Source organism: Anomalospiza imberbis, chromosome 3, assembly GCF_031753505.1.
Source record: "Anomalospiza imberbis isolate Cuckoo-Finch-1a 21T00152 chromosome 3, ASM3175350v1, whole genome shotgun sequence".
Classification (NCBI taxonomy): domain Eukaryota; kingdom Metazoa; phylum Chordata; class Aves; order Passeriformes; family Viduidae; genus Anomalospiza; species Anomalospiza imberbis.
Window position 1 is genome coordinate 106,345,358 of NC_089683.1, and position 27,554 is coordinate 106,372,911.

At 40.2% G+C, this 27,554-nt stretch overlaps 1 protein-coding gene across 1 annotated transcript in view; it reads left to right on the plus strand.

Moving 5' to 3' along the window:
• The window catches only part of SPTLC3 (serine palmitoyltransferase long chain base subunit 3), a 79,211-nt gene extending 53,820 nt beyond the window's left edge, over positions 1 to 25,391 (plus strand). The window contains exons 8-12 of the mRNA XM_068186303.1: positions 7,262 to 7,481; positions 9,617 to 9,743; positions 21,345 to 21,480; positions 22,460 to 22,589; positions 24,918 to 25,391. Coding sequence (XP_068042404.1) covers positions 7,262 to 7,481; positions 9,617 to 9,743; positions 21,345 to 21,480; positions 22,460 to 22,589; positions 24,918 to 25,031 — 727 coding nt within the window. The 3' untranslated portion in view covers positions 25,032 to 25,391. The remainder of the gene's footprint in view (positions 1 to 7,261; positions 7,482 to 9,616; positions 9,744 to 21,344; positions 21,481 to 22,459; positions 22,590 to 24,917) is intronic.
• The last annotated feature ends 2,163 nt before the right edge of the window (positions 25,392 to 27,554 follow it).

Genomic DNA, 27,554 nt, shown 5'->3' on the forward strand with positions numbered 1-27,554 from the left:
GTGCTGTAGAAAGATGAGCATTCTATCATTTCTGAGGACAAAATGATTAATTGAGTGGGGCAAACTCTGACTCTAGGTATCTGAGGGAAATCTTAATGAGAGTGGAAGTTGCAATAACTCTCTGTGATCTCATGAATATGTTGATTTCAATTATGACAGCCTGAACCTTGTATCCCGTAGCTCCAAATAGATCCTGTACATTGTTCTGAATGTTGATTTAGCACATCACAGTTGAGAGGGAGATATACTGAAAGCAAGACAAGTAAAGTGATGTATGATGTGATAGATGTGATAAAGTTTGTGGAACTCTAGGTGGTGAGCAGTTCTGCTGAGTAAGCCCCGAGCTCTCTTGAGTTGTTTATTACATGTGGGCAGATCAAAAGACAGCTACATAGAATTGATTAAGCTCTGCATGCCCAGTTCTTGCTCAGCTGTTGAAATCTTAAGCTAAACTTAGGTTATGTGATATCAGCACCATTTTAGTAACTAGTGCTGGATCTAATAGACTGACAATTTAACAGGAAAATTGAAAGACTGGCTTTCAAAGATTTATATATTCCTCCTAGTCCCTGGAGGAATTCAAATGAGACAAGTGCCTTTGAGAATTCATCTGATAGCAGATGAATGTAATTGTAGAGCACCTGAGTCAGATAGCTACACGGTGTAGTGCACTCGTGTGGTGCAGCTTAGACCCAACCAGAAAGGCAAACGGTCACTGGAGCTGAACAGCAAAGCAGTGGCACCAGCCAGGCCCATCATCCTGGGCTTCATCCTGGCAACTGCTCCAGTCTGGAGAAGGTCGTTGGGAAGGCATCCAGGGACCTCATGGAGGAGGAGCCACTCATGGGTGGGAGTTGGAGAAGGGAAACCAGGGAGGGCTGAAGAAGCAGGGGTGTGAACAGAAAGAGGGTTTGCAGAGATGTAGGCAAGGCCACTGCAGTGATGACAGGAGATGGGGGAGCAGGACAAGGGTGGTTTGGGGAGTAGCAACACGTGCCCCAGAGAGAAGGAAACCAGAACCACTCATTCACTGAACATGACAGGGTTTATAAAATTGACATTAAAACTTTATATGTGGGGATTGTATCGTGTTGCTGGAATACAACCAGTCTCGACAGGCAGTCACTTACGCCATTTTACTGCAAAATGCTGGCACAGCTTAGCCAATTAGCTTTTTTTTGTAAGAAATCTTCTAGGATCTCATGTCATCACAACTTCATAGCTGTCAGTGCTTTCTTTTTGCCTAACATTTTCCATCTGCAAAGAGACCAAATCGGTCCTTATCTAAACACCTGTCACTCAGAGGTGAAACAGGATCAGCAGATCAGCTGATCCAAAGCAGGCTGAACATGTCCTTTCAACCAGAATAAACAGAGCAAAACTACAAATAAACATTGCTTGGCGCTACTAAAAGAAAGCTTGGATTTAAGGACTTTGATCATGCAGAAATTAAGTAGACCACCAACATTTTACTGACAAATGTTCCCGTGGGTCACGTGGCTGGCAGAAAAGGCTCCAGCTGCTGAGCTTTGTTCACTTTTAAATCCTTTACCCTGAATATTGACCACTAGGGAACGAGAAGACTGGTAACACAGAGGTGTGGGTCAGTCCAAGAAGTGGAACAAACCCATTGTCAGCTATTTAACTATGCTAACTTATAACTGTATTTCCAGATTTATGTTTGGTGTAGAGTTTTCTTTTCCTGTAGTTTTACAGTTCATTCTCAAATAAGATTTAATTTGCCAGAATTCAAAAACCTTCTGTTGGAATGCAAAATAAAAGCACATTAAACCTCAGAGTACCTACTTAAAGGAACCATAAAGTTCCTTCAGCTGCATAAAAGTTAAATAATGTTAAGATCACTGATGCCTTGAGTGTCTACGCTTCTGAAAGGCGTAAGGTTCTGAAAAGAAAAAGCTGAAGTCTCTAATAGTCTCTCGTTGGAAACTATCCCTAGCAGTAGCTAGGTTGGTTAGTTATTTAGTTGTTTGCACAGTCTAAGCAGATTAGAAATTGGAGAGTGTGGCTTGGTTATAAAGCAAATCTGCTGTGGCTTGAGGGCAAATGCCACCATGTGCCACCGCGCTGTGTCCCTGCCGCCGCTGTCAGCCCAGGACACGCGCAGCCGGGCGAACCCTGCTGCACTGTCAGGAACAGGCTCACAGCCCGGGCAGTCTGAGCCCGTTGGTAGTAGAAATACTCTTACTCTTTTTGTATGTATGTTGTATGTTCTTTTCTTTCTTGGCCCAGGTTTTTGAAAGACTAAATTTTTCCAGCCCCATATTGGCTAATGATATTTTTCTTGAAGGTTTGCCAAATGTCAAATTAACATTCATCAGGAGGGTTTAAGAGGAGTTAGAGTGCAGTTAATGTATTCTTCTTACAATAGTTAATACCGCTTTTTATTCTTTTCCTTAAGTTATGCTTCAGGGACAGCAAATATAGAATTTAAATAACTTGGTCAGAGCCACCATTCTCCAAGTTAAAATATCTTGATTTGCAAGTTTGCCCTGGCAAATTTTTACAGAAATGCTTTTTCCAGAGATGTAAAAGAAAACACTAAACTTTCCTTCTTTAAAAAAATACTTATTTAAAAAATATGGGACACCAAAGTCTTAGTATGGTAAGGTTTATGGTATGGAAAGAAATTTGCCTTCTGTTTCCATTAGGAGTATCTTAAAATGTTTACACTTACCAGCTGGCAAAATTTGAAAAGGGTCATTGTTAGCCAACATGAGCATTTCTGGAAATCAGACTTGTGTTTGGAACCATAAACCACAGATTTTGCTTGGTTACAACTGAATGAAAAATTGGCCCCTTGACTTGGGAAGCATTCAAGCTACATGTCAAATAAATAGCATTAAGTATATTTTTGTTTGCTTTTTAATGTCTCTATTATCTTAAAAAGAAAAAAAAAATCATCAAAAGTAAATATAACTCCTAGTGAAAGCAGGTTTTTAACTTGGACCAGCCTAGGAGCAAATATATTCCGTTTGTGCTCCAAACTGGGGGAGACCATCTAGCCATCAGTCTTGACTCCAAAAAGCATGAACAAGTTTTGGCAGTAACAAGGGCACAAGTTAAACTGACTTGCTAAATATTATTTTTATTATTTGAATTCCAGCTAATGTTTTCCTTGGCTTCTACCATTTCCAGTTCAGGATTAATCAGTTACTATGTTCTTAAATGGTTTGTGGTAGGCTTCTGCTCTCTTCCATGCATATTTACTTAGGAGTCATATAGTCAGGCTCAGGGCAGAAGTTATGGAGTATCAGAAATTGATTGAAACAGATTGATTTTCATTTGTTTTTTCCTTACTTTTAATTTAATTTGTGTATTTTCTCTTCCAGCTAAGAAAATAGCTCTGATCAGTTAGATATTATCCAATGCTTTTTCATGTGCATTAGAAGTTCCTTGGGATTCAATGCCAATAGTGTAGGAAATTTAGCAGGGTTATTTTTTATTTCCTGGGATTAGGTGACTGTTCTTCCAGAAAAAAAATGAGGTAGCATTTAATGTCTTTGGCCAAGGACCAGCATTAAAGGTTAAAATTTCTATAATTTCAGTGTTGAAATGGAGTTGTATTTGGGGGCAGAGTTGAAAGATTTCCTTAAAATTATTACTCTAAATTATAAAACAGAGATTGTTCTATGAATGTACAAGGTTTATGTAAGAAAACAGTACCTAAAGTAACTGTTAAAGTGGAATGTATATGTCTTGTGGGTAGCAGGCCAGGAAAGGAGGGATTTTTCCCAATTGCAAACTAGCCTGAAAGAGGAACAGATAAGCTCTTCAAATGTTGAAAAGATAGTGGTACTCTAGGGCATGTTTAGAGATTAAGTAAATAAGAGGTGGAATATTTGTAAATTAGTTTTTCTGACAGAAAAAAAAAAAAGGATGTGGTACCATAGTAGAAAGTAGAAACCCCTTTTCCCAAGAAGTTTCAAGATAAACTGGGCAAAAAAGCCATCAATATCGTGTCAAGGGTGAGCCTGTATTCCAAGTGAAGTGACCATTACAAGCACACACCTCCTGTCTTTCAAAGCACCTGAATCCACAATTCAACAGCTGCATCAGGGAGAATATCAGTGTTTTGGTGGAGATTGAATCAAGTTTCAAACTGGAGTGTTCTAAAAATTTAGGATTATCTCCTCACATCTGGAAGTATGTTCAAAATGAGCATGTACTGACCCAAGTTTTTGTACCTGTCCACCACACAAGGGAGATGAGGGTCAGCTGCAGTCTAGAAGCTTTCCATCCCTGCCACCAAGCTAGGAATTTGTGCTGCCAGACAGGACGTCATACCACATAATGAGAACACCTGGCCTGGGCAGAGCCAGCTTTAGTTCATCTACATCTGGGGTTTTTTATATGCCCTGTGTGCTTGAGCAGATCTGGAAACAGATCAATACACTTTGTACACAAAGCTAAGAGGCCCAGCCAGGGTGAGACAGAACCAGTAGAGTTTACTTCTGACTCTTTAATTTAAGCTCACTTGACATAAACATTTACTGGAGGATTCAGTAAACTTTCCATTTGGGCTACTCAAAGGGTCATGTGAAGTGAGCTTTTATCTTGACGCAGTTCTTGAGAGAGTGATGTGCATATCACTAACCATCTCCCAGGGTCAAAAGAGAGACCAAGACCAGAGCTGGCAGCAAAACAGTTCTCATCTCTGTCATCAGGATGGCTGAGACCTGTTGGAATGGCAGCACAGAACACGAACACGACTCCAGCAGCACTTTATCTGTTCCATGGATGCTTCAAGGCCACATTAGGACCTGTCAACTATTGCATTTATGGCAGCCAGCATCTTTCAAGAGCAGTAGATCAAAACTGAAACTGAATACAAGTGCCTTGTTTTGCTAAGCAGCTTAGAGTTCCAAGAGAAATCTACTCATATGAGAAAGAAAAGTTTTCATTAAATCTTCTAAATGGTTAAATCTTGCATCAGCCATGTACCAGCTTCATGTATTCTGGGATTCAGCACAATTTTCCTTCCATTACACAAATACCCAGCATTTTTAATTTACTGGTTTTTACTCTTTTTGAAGTTAAATGCTGTCTCCTGCCTGAATCTCCATTGGCCACTAAGCCTAATAATGACCATATAAATGTGGAAAAATTATTATTGTCCTTCTCTGCCTGGCTGTTGTGCCCAAGCATTGCAGGAAGGTGGAGGGTGGGATTGCAGTTTGCAGAGGTGCTCCTTGGCTCTCTCTGCAGACCCACCAGACACAGCTGAAAGCTGCCAAGCCCAGCACATACGATGGTGCACATCCAAGCACATCCAGTGGCTCAGTGTCATTTTAGCTGACTAATGCTTTGACTCTGGGCTATGTGAGGACTGCGGGCCCTGCCCTTGTATTCATTAGGAAAATAGTTGTGGTGGTTTAAGTTGCTTCTCCCCCAGCTGCCAAGTGCCATTTGGGAAAAGTGAGAAAGCCCAGTCCTCAGGAGCTTGCAGTACAAGCCCACCCTTCTTTGCTGCAAGGGGCCAGTGTGCCAACACACAGTCCTACAGCTGCCTCTTTTATGGCTGGGCAAGACAGAAGGACATGATTTGCCAGCAGTCACCAACAGCCAAAAATACGCCTCCAGGTACACACGGCCAGACTCTCTCCTCGTGTGAACAGCACAGGCAACCCTTGTCCATGGCTACTCCCCCATGCTGTTACACTAATGGAGACTTGTCTTTGGGCAGGTCTCCTTCAAAACTGGAGACCAGTTTCCAAGTTTACTCAGGAGATCAAAAGATGAAGAAGGACTAAAATTGTAAGAAATTTCCCAAGTGCTAAAAACACATTGTGCTCATTTTGTGGTGCCAAACTTCCAGCTGCACAGTACAAGTGGCAACAAAGCAGTCTGTGAAAGCCATTGGTCCAGGGTCCAAAAATTTCCAAAACACTACTGATTGCACTTCTCTTTTGTACTTGCTATTTGGGACCAAAGTCCATGTTTCTGGTCATCTGAAACTTGCTGCATTTGCAAGTGGATACACTTTAGCTGTGGGCCTTAGCTGCAGAGCCCCGGTTTTCCTGGCCCATGGCACACTGAATTTGTGTTTGATAAGAAGTTTTTTAGCTTTTAAAGACCTGCTTATTAGAGCTAGTGGAAGAGAACACAATTAACTCATTATGAAATGAATACTGAGTGCATCTGAGCATATCAAAGCATAGCTGTAGTCATCTCACAAAGGTTTTCAAGATACAAGTCTTCACAGCAATACTCTGCATATGTCATCTTCATGGGATCAGAAAGCATTTCTTTATCTCCGTGCGCTTTCCTTTTGCTGGACGCCTCCTCTGTGCCTTCCCATTTACTGACATGACCACCAACAGTGCAAAAGAGCATCTCTTCTCATTTCTATAAATCTCAGTACACCATTAATCACAGAATCATGGGATGGTCTGGGTTGGAGAGACCTGAAAGCTCACCTTGTTCCAACCCCCCCTGTCATGGACAGGGACATCTTCCACTAAACCAGGTTGCTCAGGGCCGCATCCAACCTGGCCTAGAACACTGCCAGGTTTGGGGAATCCACAGCTTCTCTGGGAAACCTGTGCCAGTTCAGAATATTTCGTTTTTCTGCATGGCTGTAAGAAAGTAAAAAAGAAAAGGAATGGAAACTTTTTTTACTTTTGAGTACTTTGTAGCAGGCTACATTTCCTAAAAAGCTCATATCAAAGCAAAAATTGGCAAGACTGGATTTCAGCTGCCTGTTTTAAGCCCTGATTCTGTGAAGACTGGGAATGCTTAGAGTTTATGGCACCAGCTGTGGGTTTCACATGGCCCATCTCCAGTGTATGTTGGACCCAACTCCTCTGCACCAGATGAATTTGCTCTAGAGCTGTTATGCCCAAATTTTGCCACAGTAGCTGACGATGAAGTAAGCAAGGACCAGACTGAATTATAACTGTTCTTTATAATATTTGTTTTGTAGAGATGAACTGTAGTGTGCTGCTTAGGGTAAGTATCTCTGCCTTGCTTTACACCTTTCCTTCTCTCCTCTGACATGTTGACAATTTACAAACATTCAAAAACTTTTTGACTGGTTTTCAATGTTTGAATTCTAAGATTGTTTAACTGTTTTGTACTCACCTACAAGTAGGAATGGGTTGTGAATTTTTTTTGGCTTGTAAGTAAAAATTGAGATTCCAGAAGAACTTTGGTGGACTAAGGCAATTAATGACGATATTTTCTGCCAGTATGGGAAAGAGTACAGGGTTTGTTGTTCACCCCTGATTCTCTCCATGTGCAGCATGGAAGGGTCCATCGTGCGTCTGCCAGAGATAGTCTCCTTGAAGAACAAATACAAAGCATACCTCTACTTGGACGAAGCTCACAGCATTGGTGCAGTGGGAGCAACGGGCCGAGGAGTTGTGGAATACTTTGGAATGAGTCCCAGTGATGTTGACATATTAATGGGAACGTTCACAAAGAGCTTTGGTGCAGCTGGAGGATACATAGCTGGCAAAAAGGTAAGAGGAAATCATAAACAATTTCACATCAAGGATGTGGGAACTGCTTTTGTATGATGTATGATATATTCCAGTATCTTTTTGAACAGACTGCTTAACACGAGCACTGTTCTAAAGTTGGCATCATTTTTGCTTGGATCCCAAATGCACATCAAACAGTCAGACTTTCTTATTTTTGTCTCATGTTCATATTATGTAATTTGCTTGAGTTGGATTATTCTGTGCCACTCTGATGATTGTTGTTTGTCTTGGAAATGTTTGGACATGTTGTGGTTGGCTAATATAGTTCACTACATTCATTTGCATGTGGATTGCTCATTACTTTGTTTCACATTTGTAAATAGTATGTGAAGCAATATTGAGAGATTAAAACCACAGTTTCATCCACTGATAGTAAAATTCCTAAAGAGTTGTGAATTGACATAGTTGCATTTTTTAGGAGAATGGAGAAAGAGGTTACTGGGGGCCTTTTGCAATAGTAAATTCTGTGTCCTCAGTTGCTCCGCATACATTAACAATCTCTTGCCAACAACAGATGTCAACAAAAAGTAGAGCTGAGCTTGCTTTAACTGGGGGTGTAGAAGAGAAAGCATAATCAGCACCATTGTGAAATGTCATTGGTTTTGTTGCTTGACAGAGAGATCAAATGGTTGCTGATTATTTTCTCTTTTCATACCCAGCTGAATGCAGTTTTTAAGCAGTCTGCTGAATGAGTGGGAAGCCTGTTTATTCAGCCCATATGGTTGTTGTCAGGATACCATTAATAAGGGTAGCCCTACAGTAGAATAAAAGAGCTATAAGAAAATATACACTGTGCATTTATTACTGTCTTTTTTGGGTTTGCCCCTGGAGATCTTAAAACCAAGTGTCATAATATATCAAGAATCAATTTTCTTTGCTTCCTTGGCTTCCTGAATTTGCATCTGTACATTTATTTCTTACTAAAAATAATGTGGGTAATGTAGCTAGAAAGTATAGAAAGATTAGACCTGTGAAAAGTACTGTCATGTAATTTATCCTCTAATCCTTGGGAGTTTTTTTTAGTGAAAACAGGTCACTCTTTTCACACCTATGTGTATCACTAAGCGTTGCCTCAGGCTTCTCAGCCTTGGAAAGCTGGTCACCCATTCACCCACTTACATTCCTTTTTGTAGCCAAAAACTCACAGTGGCACTGTTTATTCTGCATCAGCTGGAGCCCAGAAGCCTTCTTAGCTTTTAGCCAAACCCTTAAGGAATACAATTGCAATATGGCCATGCAAAACCTGTGTAAGGTTAGGTAAATCTTTATCCTTAGCACTGAAGTTACTGCGTAGACTCATACAGTATTTTGGTAGTAATATGTGTTACTCTCACTGGATTTTCTTTTCTGATTATATTTTTTTTATCAAAATCAATTTTCAAGCAGGCCTCATTCCTTTCTTACTAACATGCCCTCAACTTTTAGTGTGGTAACTGTTACTCTGATATTTTGCACTAGGAGATATAAGTTGTTATAACAATGATGATCTTAGTAAGATCTGAATTCCTACTGCATGCCTGAATTCAGGAGAGTTACTGGTGTTTTAGACATGCCTACAGTATATCAATGGTTTTTCTAAGAGGACAGATTGTGTTCTTAGGAAATGTTAAAATTAATTATACCAACTCTGACATGACTGTACCTGCCACACTGTTTGAAAGTTTTGATTGAAAATTTATGTGGTTATAGACAAAGATAGATCGCAGTGAGGTTGCTTTTCCTGGGCTGGGTCACGTAGCAGAGGACCTATACTGATGTCATACAGCCTTTGTTCCATTACCAGAGGGGAACTGAGCAGCATTATTTTAAGTGCGGCTGTTCATTGGTCTTGAAATTATTTTGGCTCCTTTATAATAAGTCTGAGCTCAGAAGTAAACATTATTCTATTCCAGACTTTTGTTTCAGCTGTAATTGTCGCACTTATACAGTAAAGCATTTGGACCTGCCCGATGTTTCTTCAGGCCGTGTATTAACAGTGGCAGTGAAGAATGCAATCCAGTAGCTGGTGAAACAGCCTCTTCCCTTTGCACATTCCCACTCCTGCAGTAGTTAAGAGGGAGATCTGCTGTTTGGCCAGCTCAAAGCTCATTCATGCTTTGTTTTGCTTGTGTAAGGACCTTGTGGACTTTTTACGAACTCATTCTCATAGTGCTGTGTACGCCACATCTATGTGCCCCCCCGTAGCAGAGCAAATCATCAGGGCAATGAGATGTCTCATGGGACTGGACGGGACAACACAAGGTAAGCCTCCTTCCTTCCTTCCTTCACTTATTTCAGCTGCTACCAAAGTGTCTCTTTGGGTACATGCACAAGCAAAACATCATCCAGCAGCAAAGAAGTATTGCAATAGCACTACAAAAGAAATCCTTCTTATTGTAAAATTAATATCCAAATCATCATACTTCTAAGTATTCTCAACCCTGAGGTTTTTTCCATACTCATCAACATGTAGCAGGGATGGAAATATTTTGGAGTTCTGGCTGTATAGTTGCCAGCCCATCCTGCTTTGCAGCAACAAATTGAAATACATAGATTTCCCTTGGAGTATATTGTCTGACTTTGTAGTGGGTTTCATAAGGATATTACTTCATTTATGGACTAGGTGCTGTCAGTTTAGCTTCTTTGTAAGTGTAAACTTTCAAAATGGCACGCAACTCAAGCATGGTGCAACATTTCAGAACAGGTATTGTATGTTAAATGATAGTATGAGAAGGTGATTATAATAATTTCTACCTCACTCAGGCATCAATTACGGTTTCCTGAGCCTAGTTTTGTACTACATTTTGTCCCAAAAGAATTGACTACTTGGTCTCCTTATGAAAAATTAGGCGTATTTCTGTTCATCTCTGGAAGCTGCAGATGCAGCTACTGTCCAGTCCTCTGTGTGACATGCTTTATCCTCTGTGTGATGTTTTTTCCTCTGTGTAATAAGTTTTCTATACGAGTAACAAAGCAACTGTGACAAACCTATCTGTTACTGTTTCAAAGCAGTGCTGATATGTGTTCGATAGTCTAGGACTTAAATCCCAATATGGAGAAAAAGTGATTGAGTTTGTGTAGCTTTCTTTCAGAAATGCCGGAGAATCATGATGTTCTTTAACGTGCAGCTGAAGATACAGATTCTGCTCTGAATTTCAATCTCTTTTATACTGGTCCGGCAGTGCTCTTTTCTCTTACTTTGTCTGAGACTAACAGAATTAATTCTGTATTAGTCCTCCCTGATAGATATGACTGGGATAAGGTGGGAATGGAAGAGATAAAGGGTAGATGAGAGCAGGTAAAGATACTGCTGTGCACTGTTCTGTTGCAGTGCCCTAGAGGGCTGTTTCAAGCCATGATAGATACAAGGCTATTAAGACGTTCATCGCAGTGCTTTGATGAGGCCAGAATTTACAAGACCTAGAGTACAGAAGGAGGGATGGAGAATCCAGTCCTTGTGCTAAATTCTGCTGAGTGCAAGGTCAAAAGGCAGCAAAACTCCAACACGATGCGCAGACAATGAGATACTTTTGTCATTTTGGCAGAGAAGCCGGAGCATAAAAACTGCTTCCAGCTTGAAATTTGGAAGGTCCCGGTTGCATGTGCTGATGCCTACATGTGGTCGGGATAAAAGACCGTCTCTGACATCTTTCTTGTAGCCTGGGGCTGTGGCACCGGCTGCCGCTCCTGCCCTGGTGCTTGCCGTGAGAGGGCGGTCTGACACTGAGCCTGCCCGGGACTCGCTGACTCAGGCACTCACAGATGCCGCGTGTAAAATACGAAACATGCAGAGCATTTCCAGGTCTTCAAAGCCTCTTAAAAATGCTCTTCAGCTAGCGTGATTCTGCGTGCAGTTCAGTGCAGGATAAGAGGAGAACTGGGTTCAAGATGGAGTCTTTTAGGATGTGCATGTCTGTCTTAGGTCTAAGAGTTTGAAGCACTTTCTCTTCAACAAGCAGTGCTGTTTAATGAGACAGTGTTTGGATTTCTGCACAAAATAAGTCTTCTGCAAATCCGTTATGAAGTAAATTAGTGCTCTGTCAAATTTTTTTAATTGTCTTGTAATATGAAATGTAAATGAGTAGAAAAACAAATTAATAAATCATATATCACAACTTAGACCATTGCACAAAGGCTAGCAAGCTGGCTGTGATGTGTAAAAATGTTTCTTGCTCTTCTGAGCCAGACTCATTATTTTAGTCTTTGGGTTTTCTTTCATGTGGGCCTCCCTTTAGGCTCTCTTGTGGACTACAAAAAAACCCCACAAGCCAAAATATGGGGGAAAAAATGCTATGTTAGACCACACTACATACAATGCGTTACTTTGGCTTTGGAGAGAGGAAGGTGGTAGCTTTGAAAGGAGCAAGGAACAGAAGGGAGAAAGCACTGTCTGTCCTTAGATATTTTTCATTCCGAGGACAATGACCTTGGCAGGGTTCTTTTGGTCCACTGTTATGGAAAGTGGTGAATCCTGCATGTGAGTCGTTCTTGTGAGAGCATGAGCTGTGGAGCAGAGAAGTTTCAAGTAAACCAAAGCTGCCGCAGGGCAGTGTTGACCATGTGTTCTCTGGAAGCCTCTTGCATCCATAGAAGGAGTTTATTTTGCCATTTATTTCAAACAGCATTCTCTTCTCACCAGACAATTTGGGGAATCCTTTATAAGGAGATGTCCACAAGGGTTTATCTTCCAGAGGTCATTTCTCTAGGGGAGTCAGCCTTGCAAAAATCACTGGGAATGTTTTAGAAAATAATGAAATTAGAGTTTGCTAAAAAGTTCCATGTGAATTAGAGTGTGCTTGTTGGAAAGAGGATGAAATAAGGGGACAAAAAATGTGTTAACCCAGCATGTTCTTACATCTCAGCTTTGTGACTCATTGGCATATTAATAGACAACTAAGACAAGGAAGACTGACTTGGTCATTTAAGTTGCCATTCAGAAAAATCCTTTTTTTTTTAGTCTTCTTTATTTTCCCAGATACAAGACTATTAAAATCCCTTGAATTTCTTGCTGTCAGGATACAGGGAACATCTAACTAATTTGTTAAGAAAAGAGTCTAATTTGATTTAGAGGAGAGTAGCACAGATGCAATTATATAGTAGGTAATGCCAGAGCCCAGAAGTGCTGATACTGCTTGTGTATCCTGATGTGTATCCAGCTGATTCCACATTTTCTTCTTTTATTTTCAATGAGTAAGAATATGGTTGTTTGGAGAAGGAATCAAGATAGGCATTTCCAGGATAGGGTCAGTATAGGGGATGCATGACTGCAGGGTATGAATAGATGTTTATGGGCCCAGGGAGTACTGCTTCATCACAAGGAAGGAACAAGTTAGCACCTTCAGAGTAATTCTGTGAAACCTAAACTCTTCAGCTGGAAATTACCCACAGCCAGTGTCTGTTCCACGCTGAAAGGCGTAAACACGTGGGTATATCCCACATCAATATTTGTGATAGTTGTGAGACATCAATGTCATGACAATGTTACTGGGAAGATATTACAGAACCCACAGCCAGCTATTGCAGTTTCATTTATTTTGCTATGTTTTCTGTGGTGACTCGAGAAAATGAAGGGTGAGAAATGCTAAATTAGGAGAAGGTAATAGCTCCCTCAAAACTGATACACAGCATTGTTCCTGCCTGGGAAAGAGGAACAGGTTGGGGTCAATATTACTAGTATTTTTTGAGCAACTATATCGAAAGAATCAGAAACTGACTACAAAATATGCACATGTGAAATCAAATTTTTAGTGGGGTAAAAGTCCTGTTTTTTCTCAGTGCTATGTTTTACAGAACTCTGAAAATCGATGTCTTGTAGAACAAAACACATTTGTTCTTAGTACCATAACATCATAGACGCTTTCATAGTTCCTATAATAGAGTTGTTCAAAAGTGTATGAACTTCTGGCAGCTGTATTTCCTCTTGTAATGTCATAAGGCAGCAAGTTCCACAGTTCAGCTCATGTAGTCTGTTTTTTAAAAAAATCATTTTATCCCCCTTAAGCCTTTGTGGCCTTTTCATCTCAAATGTGTCTCTGCTCATTTATTAGGAAATATGGGAAGCAGAAGTTCCCATGGCATTTACTCTTTATAATTCATAATATAGACATTCTTTATGTGTTTTCCTCGTGGCTTTCTCATTACACCACTGGAGATACCTCAGGAAACTCAGCAGCTGCCGTAGTGGTTTTATCCCATGATGACACTGGAGTTGACTCAGAGTGTTTGGACCCCACACAAATTTGCAAGTACACTTATTTGCATGCCACACAGCCCCTCCAGCTGTGACCTCATTCCTTTTCTTCCTCCTCACTTTCTGCATGAGAATACTGAAAGCATATTTTTACACTTAAATTTGATAGGTAGAAAATAGAACCACTAGGCAGACGGAGTTAAAACTCCTGGGAAGTCCAAAGCAATCTTTTTGATGACTAATAATAGATTATACTGGTGTAAAAAGCAAACTGCATCATTTGTAGAGGAAACATTTTTTCTGTTTAATGCATGGCAAACAATAATTCACTAACAGAAGTGGGCATTTTTTATGTTTTTATGGGATGCTGAAACATTTAAAAACTTGTCCTTTGGAATCTATTAGTAAAAGATGTTTGTTAAAAGATAATTCCTGAAGTTGTTTAGATTGTGTTTCTTTAAAATGTTCATTTACTTTGCCATTTGTGCTGATAGTTTATCTTTTTGAAACTACTTGTTTTCATTTGTGTTTTTAGCAAACTCTTGAGTTCTTGCATTTGAGCTCATTCAGACTGTGAGAAATGGCAGAGTGCTGCTTTCTGTTTTGGTTTGGCATTAAAGAAATTGTTTTTAAAAGGTTCCTTTTAAAGATATTTTCATCAGTCTCAGATTTTTTGTATAACTGGAGGACCAGCTCCTTAAAATCAGTTTCCATCTTCCTCTGCTATCTGTCCTCAACAGTCTTTTGAAAACATTAATTTTGCTGTGTCAGGATCATCTGTAAATTCAGAAACCTTAGTTCCACATCGCTTTGACCTGACATAAACCAACACTGGTGCAAGGAAGTGCAGCCTTGTCCTCAGTTTCTCCTCCTCCTGCCTATCCCCTTTCTCATGCCCCTTCTCCCTGTGCCAGCCTGAGTGTTCATGCAGCCATGCAATGAACTGAATCAGAGCACTGATGTATCTGAAAAATAATCAACCCTCCCACAAAATGGTTAGCCTACAGACAAACTGGTTCCCAGAGCCAATCTGCCACATGGCTCCATGAGTCCCAGTGTCAGGACTTGAGCAACTGCAGCCGAGAGGAACAATCCATTTTGCAGCAAAATAAATCTGTGACAGACTGGACTGATCATGAAACTATTGCTGTAAACTTTAAATCTGCATGTGACTTAGTGATGGACCCCTTGGACTTGCTCAAAACAGCTTGCAGAATCAGTCATGCTCAATAAAGCCTGTCTTTTTCAAATTCTCATTTTGCTGCTTCATTCGGAGGGGATTGCTTCTCTTAGGTCCTTAGCAAGCAGAATGCTTGAACCCTGGCTTAATTTAAAGTTAATATTTCCAGTAAGTATGTGGTTACATTTCAAGCCCTTAAGCACATTTATTCCCTGTTTGCACAGCATTGGCTCCATGACTAGGGCTCCCAGTCATGACAACAGTGAAGATATTAATGATGATAATATGCTGCCACAATCATTGTTTGTCTAAGGTGAACACCACAGATGTGTCCCAGCAGCGGATGATGAAACAGAGCTAAATTCTGACATCTTTGCTCAAAATGAGGGAGACATGCTGTCCTAGTGCAGACACCTGCCATGTGATCCACCTGCCACAGGACATCAAATGTATCCTTGGAGGGTCAGTTGATCTGAACAAGCAGGGGCTTTGGACTAAGAGTGTTTGCAGTGATTTGCAACATCTCTGAGGATTAATCAAATTTTATCTCATTTGCAGTCACTTTTTTCCTATTCAAAGTTATTTCATATTCAAAGTTAAGCCAGTGCTGTAATCCTCTAGTAGACCCTGCCCATGGATAGATGTTCCCTGTATTCTGACAGAAGCAGCAACTGCAGGCAGAGGAGAAATGTCAGACTTGGCTGTCACCTGTAGCCAGTCCCCCCTGTAGTGGTGAAAGCTGTGCTTTCCCCAGGGACAGCAGCAGGCAGCTCCATGACACAGTCCCCTTTCCAGGATGTCTTTCTTGCCAGAAGGGAGTGAGGGTCCCTGTGCTGCTGGCGCTGCGGTGCCCGAGGAATCCAGCGCTGTTCTCAGCCTCCCGAGCACCAAGCCGGAAAGTGCCGATCCCAGCAGCGTTTGGATCCCTGGCACCTCAGAAACACCTGATGGGATGCAGGTGGATTGCGCTGTGCACTGGCTGGTTTTCAGTGGTAGGACGGACCCGCTCTATGATTAATCACCTGTTCTGGGAGTAAATAGGGCTCAGCTAAGGCTGGCTGCTCTGTCCCTGCACTGTGTATTTGAATATAGATAAGGTGCTGGGTAGGCAGATCTGACTAATTTGAGAAATAAAGTAAAAATGACCAAATCTTTGCAGTTTCTCTTCTTTCTGCTTCAATTGAAATTGCTATTTTTCTTCCCTTAGTCTTCTCTAAAAAGAGCTCTGTTGCCCTGATTTTTTTAAGATTTTCTAAAGCCTTCTGAGTTTACATTCTTGTAGAAAACTTTCTCACACAACTTTCTGTAAACAACCTATTGTTTTGCATTCCTTCATAGAGGCAGAGAAATTTGATGTACTGGTAGTTTGTCCAGTGTCGTTGGAGAGGTGGCACGTTCACCTTCCAATCCACTGGCACCATTTGAAAACTATAAATGTTGGAGTCAGAGGAAATAAATTAGTCTCTTCATCGTGACCATAGCTGTGGTGCGTCATTTTTCCTTGTGTCCTCTGGTGACAGAGCTCTGCAGCAGTTCACAGTTAAAATAAGTCCTTAAGGGACTATTTAGCAGCTGAATTAAGTTGAAATTACTAGATTTCTAGTTAGCATTAGATAGTAGAAGTAAATGTCTTCACTTCTCCCCAGTTTGTACCAAAGTTATTTTTTATGAAGATTGTTTTATCTGAGAACATACTTCCTTTAGGCGCCCTGGTTTTATAGCATTCTATTTGTGATTTAATGCACATGGAGGTACATGTGTGTTACTCTTATAATGGAACCAGAGGAAAAAAGAAAATCTGTCCATCTGCAATAGTTTAGTGGGAAAGAGCTATTGTTTTCCAGTTTTTTTTCAGCTTATGGAAGATTGCTTTTTCCTATCTAGTTGTTAGTGGAGGAAGGCAGGGAATTGAGTGCTCCATCCAAGGAACACTGACTCTAGTATGTACAAGCTCAATTGTGTAACTAATTATCCAGAAAGATGCTATGAAACAACAGCTGGAGAAGATTAAAGCAGGTGGATTTGTGTCTTGAAGAGTCCACTGCATGCCAAAAAACAGTATGGTGTGGGGTTATCTTTCCTGGCATGGGTTCAGGAAAAATATCTCTCGTTCACCTCCTACACCTGAGATCTTGATATGAAAGGCTACAGGTTGCTTATTCCTCTTTTCAATAGAATGAGTCACAACTTCCAAGGGTAGGAGCCAACAGGAAGAGTTCAAAGGTGGAATGTTTGTGCAGGAATTGGATGCAGGCAACTTCTCTGCTTATGAGCATTGTGCAGGAGGCAAAAGCAGACATCCCTGGAAGAGGAAAACCAAGCTTTGTTTTAGAGAGCTGAGAGTTTTACTGCCTCTTTTGCTGCCAGGATAAGGTTGTCAGCTGGCATGAACAGCAGAGTTCTATTGAAGTGCATGGAGCTGTGACAGGTAAAGCCAGCCTAAGATCAGGCCCTCAGATATCTAGTCAGAATGCCTTCCTGATGTCAGGTACCCCGAAAATGTGTAGCAAAGCTTCTGCCAAGTCTGTTACTCCAAGTGGCTCTCTTAAAAAGTTTGTTGCTTCAAAGAAATTATGAGTTACTGCATTTTATTATTTATCTCTCTCTTGCCTTCTTTTTGTATTTTTCTTTCAACTAAACCATATGAATTTTGAGGTATAAAGCCTTCTAAAAGCCTGCATAAATTAATGAGCTAAAGCCAGCAGTAGGCAATGATGGATGTCACATAAAAATATAGTCAGCATTTTTCCCAGAATTTCCAACACCTTAGAACTTTGCAGTAAAACAAATATTTTTGAAGTGGTGCAACCAAATGAAAACTCTAAATTTGCCAGCAGAAGGTGGATTGCTGGTGCAGTAAATCTGCTTTTCTTGTACATCCAGGCAATTAATCCTTTATTTCAGAAAAATCCCCATAAACCACCTGTGTGTGTTCCCAGGAGCGAGCAGATAACTTGTGAAATTTGGGAATTGTTTATCTTTCACTTTTCTCTCCTTCTGTCCCTTCTTAATTTAGCCAATAAGAATTATAGAGCACTTGATAAAGTTGTTCTCAGCCTTAGCTGAATACTCTGGAGCATTAGTGTGCTTAGTTTTAAATAGAAGAGTGTTGGTATTCCCTGTCCAGGCTGTTTTTTTCCAAACATATGCTGTGTTTTGGTTCACATATTTCATGGAATATAACTTTCTGGATATACTGCATGCTGTGCTATAAGCTCTTTACCTAGACTGTAAATCCTCAAGGATTTTGCAAAGTAAGAATTTTGTAACACATATTTACTACCTAGGGACCTGATCCTCTAATTAGTCCCATACAGGTAAATTCTTACACTTACATAGATGCAGCCATATTCTTTTAGCTCAAGGGTCTGCTCGGCAGATTTTCACTCAATAAATATTAAAGATCCCAGGCTCAGGAATCAAAGAAAATAATTTCTAAAATGTGGTGCTTTTAGTTAAACCTCCCACAGTGAAGTTGGATTAAGACCTGATTCTAAACTGAATTCATCGCTCTTAATCTGCAGTGTGGGGGAAAAATCAGGCCAGTGAGACAAAAATAAACATTTTGCTCAGATCTGCCTCCTTATCTGATATTGGAAGGTCCCATAAAAGAATGAAAAAGAGTGTTGAAATACAGCAACAAATTTTAATGGTTTTATTGCTCTTATTGGGACAGCATATAAGAAGTCTGTGTATATGATGTGTGTCTGTGGTCTTTGACCACGAAACTTAACACGAGAAAGGAAAGTGTTGACATTTGGTAAAGAAATAGGTTCCTCCCAGCCACCCACCCACAAATAGAGTGTGTGTAGCAATCATCTCCTAATGTGCTTTTTTTCCCTCCAGATATATATGAGTGCTCTGATCTTTTATTTGGCTCTTTAATGCATCCCTGCAAATGAAATTAGTATTCTGGGATATTGCTAAAACGTCCAAGTGGCTCTTTTGCATCAGCACTGGCTGGCTTGAAATGAGCTCCACAGGGAGCCTTGAAAGGGGGGGATCTCGCATCACACACTGAGGATGTAGAATCAGGAAAGGAAGATTAGAAAAGGAAGAGATGTTTGACTTTTGGGGGGTTGTCTGAACCTCCTCTTCCAGCTCTAAAGTTTCCTTAGCTGGAGTCTAAATTTTCAGCACCAAAAATAAGTAGAGACAAAACTGTTCAACTCTGGGTCCTGCACATATGGTTTGATAAATAGCAAACAGCACAGCCTGGAATCCTGCATGGCTCACACTGTGTTTCCAGCTCTGTGGTAAACACATGAATAGAAAGGAGAAGGCAGCAAGTCTTAAACTGCACTCATCAAGAACATCTGCATTTATGAAAAGTTTTCCCTAATTGAAAATCTAGTAGTTTCAAATGCTTTCCAACTGAGAGTTTGGAAACTAGCTCAGGGGCTGCTAAGATAGCAAGAAACAGCAGTGGCTTTGAGCCCCAAGTTCAGGTTACTCCCCCCCCCTCCTCCTCATAACTTGGACATTAAGGAGGTGCTAATAACATTTTTACAATTTCTAACAAGGGAAAAATTCTCTCTTTAGACTTCTACCACATAATTCTGTAGTTGTCTAACTCCCTGTTCTTACCATCATCTCCCCTTACCTTCTCCTCCTCCTCAATACTTCCCCCCTGTTTCTTTGAGATCTACTACACCAAAAATATTTTTGGAAATACCACAGACTATTGTTTTTATTAGTGACGGGAAAGCTTTGTAGTAGGATGTTTTTGTGTTTCATTTGGTTTCCTTGCTCTGGCGCAGCTGTTTTTGCTTTAGCAGCATTAGAGAGATAGTTAAATTATTTGTGGCCTTTTCTAACCCAGCAGATCTCTTCCACTGAGTGCTTTAAACTGAATGACTGAGACTTTAAGTAACAGGTTGTCTGCGTGGGCAGTTTTGTGCCTGAAGTTAAAAATGCACTGTTTTTATGAGATCTTTTAATTTGTTCAAGCAAAACACCGAACACTATGAAGCAAGTCCCAGTTTCCCTATAAATTTCCCAGCCAGAACACTGACAGAACCTTGACTCTGGGAAATATAGAACAAATGAAGTAGTAGATCTTGTTCAAACCTACACATGTTCAGAAATATTAACGTAGAAGAGGTTCATGTAGGTGTGCTGATCCCCACTTAAGCCAAGTGGGAAAAGGAAGAATGGCCAGAGCAGATGATGGGGGCAAAATGTGGTCTGAGGACAAATCTGCCAAAGGTAGCATGTAGCTGCTACAAATGCCTTACTGGCCACTGTGATTACACAGAGCAAGATATGGAATTAGGAAGTGGGCATCCAGTCAGAGAATGGTGACAGCAGAAAGTGGTAAATGAAGAATGAAGAATGTAAACGTGGTAAATGAAGAATAACGAAATGTAAAGTAAAATGAAAACATAAATGGAGAGTGAAAACATAGAATCTGTGCAAAGGCAAAGGGAAAAGCAAGGGGAAAAGAGGAAATGAGTTACACTGGAGGTTTCAATGTTCGTGTCTGGTGCCATAATGTAAGTGATATTAAAAGAATGGGCTGATGAACAGCAGGAAAATGAAAGTTAGAGTGTAACTGTGTCCTGCTAAATCCCAGTATTGCCACACATGCTCACCACCTCTGCTGGGCAGGCACAAGCTACCGAACGGTGATTAGGTTTAGAGGCTCGATCTGCTTAACAGTGGCTTGGCAGTTTTGTTTCTGGCAAGGTCAAGCAGATGACAGACCTGGCTCAATCTGGCTGTGTGAACTTGAGCTGGCACTGGGCAAGCATGTAGATGTGGAGGAGGTGGCACCATGCCTGTCAGCATGCCTGCAAAAGCAGCACATAGATCACTCACTGGTTAGAGATAATGCAGGTGGAATGGTGAAAAGACATGTCTCCTACTACAGTAATGTAGAGCGTGTTTCTTGCCTCTTTATGCGATGGGTTGGGAAGCAATTGCATTTGTCAGAAACCACCTCCTTTGTGGCACTGCAAAAGAAATGGCTGAAAATGTCTTTTCAAGCACATTTTTCTCTGCTGTTTTTTGTATTTTTCCTTTATTAAAAATAATTGTTTTCAACTCTCCTGTCAGTTTTGCTGGGGTCCCATCTGTGGATCCATGACTAAATGAGGCCAGGGACAATGCAGAGATAATAGTCAGTTACGTTGAGAAAGAACACACTTGATTTCCGTGTCCTGTCTGCACTACTTCTCTGCAGGTTTGTGTCATCTAGCAGGCTTTATTTAGCACAACAAAGTCCAGGGAATTGTCCACATGTCTATCCCCAGACAGGGACTGTTTCTGTCCATGGGAAGGCACCTCACAAGTACAGGAGTATCAGCCATCCATCCTACAATGCCATAATAATCAATGTAGTTGCATTTAGCTCATTCCATGTTTTTCTTCTCAATCAAATAGCAACATTTACATTTCAACCAAACTGTTACCCCCAGCCCTGATTCTTGCCTGTGACTAGACTCCAGTTATGATCTTTGCACTAACTTTTCTCCTGACTGGCTTGTTTCAGGGCTCCAAAGAGTGCGTCAGCTGGAGAAAAACACAAGGTACTTCAGACGAAAACTGCATGAAATGGGCTTCATCATTTATGGCAATGATGATTCTCCTGTTGTTCCCTTGCTCCTTTATATGCCTGGTAAGATAGGGTAAGTACTGAAAAAACCTTGCTGGCAAAGCAAGCACTATCCAAGTTTGTGGGTTATTTGGTTATTTGGTACACACTGCAGAAGATGATGTTTTTGGTGCTAGGTGCTTCCAGGAGAAACATACACTGTAGTTTGAATTTGTCATTTAGTTGTATTTTCTTTTTGCCCCTAGGTTTAATTTTGAATTGTTCCAGATATCAGAATTTTAAAATTTTTCTCTTTTCCTTTTTTAACATGGTCTGGAATAATACTTTTGATAACTTTTTTTTTTTTTTTTCCTCGTTTTGAACTTGTAATTTTTAAAGGAGACACATTGCCTTTGATGTATGAACTGGTTTACAAGGATTTTTTTTTCCCCATCTGATCATGTCTTGGCATGTTTTACCATTTAGTTCATCTCAAGCAGCATTTGTGCACTGACTTGGACACAGAGACCAAAGTCAGTAGTAGCATAATGCAAGTGTTGAGCTGTAGGGAGTATTTGCAGGTAGCTTAGGGTGGCTGTGGGCTTTAGGTCTCGTGCATACCACACAAGCCTTCCTAACTAGCAGATCAATTGTGAGAGCAAATAAACCATCACACAGATTGGTTTATTCCTATTGGTGTTCAGGAACCAAGAATTTATACCTTCCACAAGCCCAATCTCTTTCATGCTTAGGGACTGTGAATGCCCACATGGTTTGATTTGTATTCAGAGACTTTCATTGACATAAATGAATCATGTCTACCTGCAGAGCCCTCTGTGCCATTGCATTTCTAGTATTTGACACCCACTTGGCTTCATGAGCCGCTAAACAACAAAGAATCTCAGTCCTTCTGGTAAAATTCTGGCTTTTATGGAAATCAGTGAGAATATTCAATCAATTGAAAACAGGATTTTACCTATTGTTGCATTATATGTGAATGTTTTCTGTCTGTGTTCAGTTTATTTGAGATAATTAATTTTTGATTTTTCTCCTTCTACCTTTTCTCTCCTTAGGGCTTTTGCAAGACGCATGTTAGAAAAAAATATCGGGGTGGTCGTGGTTGGGTTTCCAGCTACTCCTATCACAGAATCCAGGGCTCGGTTTTGCGTGTCAGCTGCACATACACGGGAGATGTTAGACACGGTAAGTGCAGCAGATGTGCTGCCCAAATTAACTTCAGGTGCAAAGGAGGCTGGGAGAAGCTGTGCCTCTGTTACTTTGAATCTCAATAATTCATTTTTACATTTGTTTTTGTGGCTTTGTCACTTGATCTTTAAAGACATTTGAGCCTTATACATTTTCTTTTCTAAAATAAATTATGAGACAGTTAATTTCTTATGTTCTTCTATTTCTAATAGTGACCAAATCTGTCATCATTAATAAAAACCTACATGAAGAACACAGCAAGACAAAGGTTAAATGCTATGTCAATGCTATAGCAGGAAACCTGAAACTATATGGAAATAATTGAAAATCAGGTTTTCCATACCCATAGTTCCATTCCATATTTCCATGTGTTTCTTGAACTGCAGAAGTATATAGGACAGCCTTGGGGGTACAGGTGGAAATTGCAAAGTTTTGGAACTGTTTGAACTTAATCAAGTTTAATTGATGCTGCCTGGAAAGTCTCAGTTCTGTATCTTTCTCTGATATCAGAAATACCATTAAGAGTGTGTTGAGACTTCCATCATAAACCTCCGTTCCAACATGGAAATATGTTTAAAATAAACGCTTTGAAATTTTTCATTTCCTTTTTTTTGCCGAAGGTGTTTTTGGCCTGGCTTGAGATACGTTCTTTCATTCTCAGAATAAGCCAACTTAGAGGCATTAAACAAAGAGGCTTAACAATAAATTTCAGTCTTTGCTTTTCCTCTCTTTGCACGAGTGTTAATGGTCAAAGCACAAAATTCTTGAACATGGAAAGACATTTGAGTTAAATGTGCCACTGGTTCATGCAGACAAGAACTAGGGCCTGCAGAGAGCTCCTGAATCTCCTTTTTCATCCTGAGATATATGTGGATGTGGGGGCTGGAGCCCTGTCCTGCTGAGCAGCTCCCATACCAGTGTAGGTAGCTTTAAAACAACATCAAAAACCTGCTTTGCATGTGTGCAGTGTAAAATTCCTGCTGCTTTTAAAGGTTCAGTAGTTATTAACAAGGTACAATACCATAAAGGTAGTATTTTGTAGAAGAGAGCATAGCTTCTTGTGTTGGTCCTTACCAGCTTTTACTGTTTGACTGTGAGGATTTTGGCTTATGTAACTGGTAACAGGCAATGAAGTTGATCTGAAGATTTATCTCTTGAGCTTGCTGCTTTGATTTTCTTCCTTTCTCCCCACCCCCAAATGTCAAGCCCGCCTCATTTTTGGGCCATCATTGTGCATTCACTTCCTCCTACCTGCACCTTGCTGCTGCCAGGGAAGGTCTGACACTCCCCATCACTGAACATGCTGTGCTTTTGCCACAGTACTTGTGCTGCTCTCACAGCATGGGGAATGGAAATGCCCTGAGTTTAATTACTTGCAGAAAGAAAGCTTTTTGGACAAAACACTTTGTGACTGTGCCTAAACCCAGGGTAACAACAGGTAACAAGCACAATGGAAACATTTCCCTTTCGTATCTCAGCCTAGAACTAAAGAGAAAAGATCCATGAAAGGGCAAGCTCCCAAGAATAACTTCCTTAATGACCTGGAAGCTATCTTTCTGCATAAACCATTAGTAAATTACTTCTCTTTGTTCTAAATTACTTTTTGTTTATGAGCTTGTTTTAGTGGCTTAACAGAAACAGGCTTAAAATCAAAGTTGCTGTTTCCTTCTTTGATGCCAAAAAGTTGGCTGCTCTTGAATGGGGGTCAGATGCTGCGAAACACTGGGCTGCTTCCCTATGGTACAGAGTTCCTTGCTACTTTTTGAATCCACCAAGAGCTGGGGACAGAGCTCAGCAAATTGCATTACAGTATTAATGAACAAAAATTTGTCCCTGTGATATATAAAATAATGGCATTCACTAAAATTATCTTAAACTATTCAGACTATTTATGCTGACTCTGCTCAGCTCTGTGAGCTGAGTACTACCTAAGAAAATGCATTGGCAACTCCAGTCTTTGGGAGCTATGGAGGAATACTGAAGTATAGCCTCACACGTTTCCTTTGTACATGCGAAGATAACTTTTTATCTTGGTTGTTACCTCTCTGTGCTTTTGGAAAAAGTAATTTTTTCATCTGTGCTCAATTAAGGTACTTACTAATAAACCATAACCTACTGAAGGAGTAAATTCCTTTCTCATAGATGCTGTTGTACATCTACAACTGCACTGATACTCACTGTTGTAGACTGAATGGAAAATTTGCCCATTTGTCCTTCAAACTTTAATTGATGTTTTTTATAATCTTCTTGTTCTTCAGTAAAGTAAAAGTTAGTAGAAGTTAATTTCTTTTCCAACAGAATTGACAAAGTATCATGGTCTTACAGGTTTTGAATGCTCTGGATGAATTGGGTGATTTTCTACATCTGAAATATTCCCGGTATTCCAAGTCATCTCATCCTGAACTGTATGAAGAATCTAGACTTGAACTTGAAGATTAAGTTTTCCACCCATGAAAAGAACATTATGATGCTATGAAAGGGCGGAAAACCTGAAAACTAAACAATACAAATGCATTTCTTCCCTTCTAAGGACAATTTTTATTTCTCAGTTAATTGAAAGGAGGGGAAGCTCAGGTGTTGCATCACGTTGTATCAAACTTCTGTATTCAAGAGACTGAAATATTGATACAGATTTGCCTCCCCAGGAGATCTGTCCTTCTTAAGGTATTTTTGATGCAGAATGAATGCATCCATTGATCCAGTTGCTAACGTACAGCTTTTGATATGGCCCTTTTTGATGAAGAGGTTTCAGATAGTCTTAATTGTGACTGAAATAATAAAGTTTAAAAAGTTAATAGATTCCAGTGTAATATAGCTGAGCTTCATCAGTGAGACTGATCTGTTAAAGAGCATAAATCGAGATGCCGGTGTGGACTGCTACAAAGGAATGAGCAGAAAGTGACTTCTTTAACTAAGTTTCACTATCATGCATTTCTCCAAGGACAGAAAGTGTTAGAAAAAGGCTAATGCTGAGAACAAGAAAAGTGGCCTGATGAGATCATATATTTCTGACAGCAAGTTATGGGCAAGGGAAAATTCCTCCTCTCCACAGACCTTTTCTCAGTCACCTAAATGCACTCTAAACTTTGAATTGTACAAAAATTTGGGCTTAAGCATAAACAGAAATGCTTTTCTGCCAACTCATTTGACCTACAACCTATCACATCTTATCACTACTTAAGTTCTTCCACAGGCTTGCTCCCTTTTTGTGGGGTAGTACTAAATAATTTTAATAAACATTTAACTTTCCCATAAAAACCTTGATCAAAACAGTCAGATACTTACAGTTCACAAACTGCAGATGACATTTGTGGGCTCATTCCTAAGTTTCTTGAACTACTTATGGGCCTCATAAATTCACTAACAAGTACATAATGCTGAAGCTGTTACTTATGCAGAATGTGAAGTTCAAGATACCATAAGCAGTTCTGCCACCTGCTAAACAGAAAACTTCACCATTTCTATACATGATACAGTCATCCATGAAATAACATTTCTTGAAATATTTTTGTCTGTTTTATGCAGGTCAGGGGTTGTTCTGTCCAGGGTTTTTTTTTGAGTAATTTGTTTTTCAAATAATTATATCTTCTGAAGAAGAAGATGCCCTTGTCCCCTTGTCCACTGCCAAGTGACAAATGCTCAAGGCTACCTGAAGGAATTGTTCCAGCCAGCAGTTTGCCTCCAATGCCAGCAGCCACAAGCATCAAGGTTGTGAGGGCTGAGTTGCTGGAAGGAGTTTGGAGACTTTTTCCTTTTTTTTTTTTTTTTTCCCAGCATTGAAAAGCAGTTCTGCAGCTTTAAGAATAAACTCCAAACAATTCCACGCTATCAAATGTCATTGTAAACACATCAGATGAGAGATGTTTAGCTTTCTGTTGCACAGATGTACCACACTTTCATGTTCTCTTGAAAGCTGTGGTGTAAACTTAACCCACAGCTGCAATATTAGATTTAAGAACAGAACAATTAAATTGCAGAGTACCAATTACACTATATTACTCCCTGCTTGTTAAAGCAGCTTTCAGGATATAACAAGGCTGACTGATTATGAGGGCCCATTTTTTGTTGGATTTTTGTTGTTGTTGTTGTTGTTGTGCAAGTTAATAAAAATCCAGTGGTGCTATAACTTTAAGAATTGATTACAACACATTCCGTAATACCAAATGTCGGCTTTAGGAAATATTTATCGAGGGCTGGGGGAGGACTAAGTGGTGTGTCATGTCATTCTTCACTGTGGTAGATGGACTTGAAAAGCACTGCAGAGGTTCAGGGGAGCTGTGTTTGTGGTAAGAGCAAAGTCACTGTACAAATATTTAAATACTTGAGCACAGGACAAGGAGAAATTAGGAAACACGAACTTCATCTTTGAGTAACCTGGCAGTTTGTGGTGCACAGCTTTGTTACATGCAGGGTGAGTGCACTTACTGTGAAAGGAGATGGGTTGAAAAATTTCTGCAACCTGTTCCTTGAGGAAAAGTACTGGATTTGATATATTGTTTTTTGATCTCTGTTGCTCAACTTCTGCGGCCAGATCCTCAGTTGACGTCTGACCTTCCATTTTGAGGTATACAGCCATAGTTTATATTTCAGCAAACATTATTACATGTACTGTTGCAGGCAACACGCTATTTCCCTCAAAGAGAGGCCTGAGACTGATTAAACTACAGAGTGATCACTTTCTTTACCCCAATAGGGGAATGTTTTCAGTCTAAAGATGAATTCTTCCTGCCCTCAGAACATTACTTTCACTCATATTAAGGAGACAGGACAGCTATTTTTTTAGAGACTGTCAGTTGATTTATTATGTGCTCTCTTCTGATTTCTTTCATCCCTTACACACTAGAGACAGTACAGACTGACTACCCCTGGGCTCGGAGAACAGTTAGAGAGAAATCTCTGTTCCACTCATGCAATAATAAAACTCCCAGGAACTTCAGTCTTCTAGATTTTCCCCATGAGGGT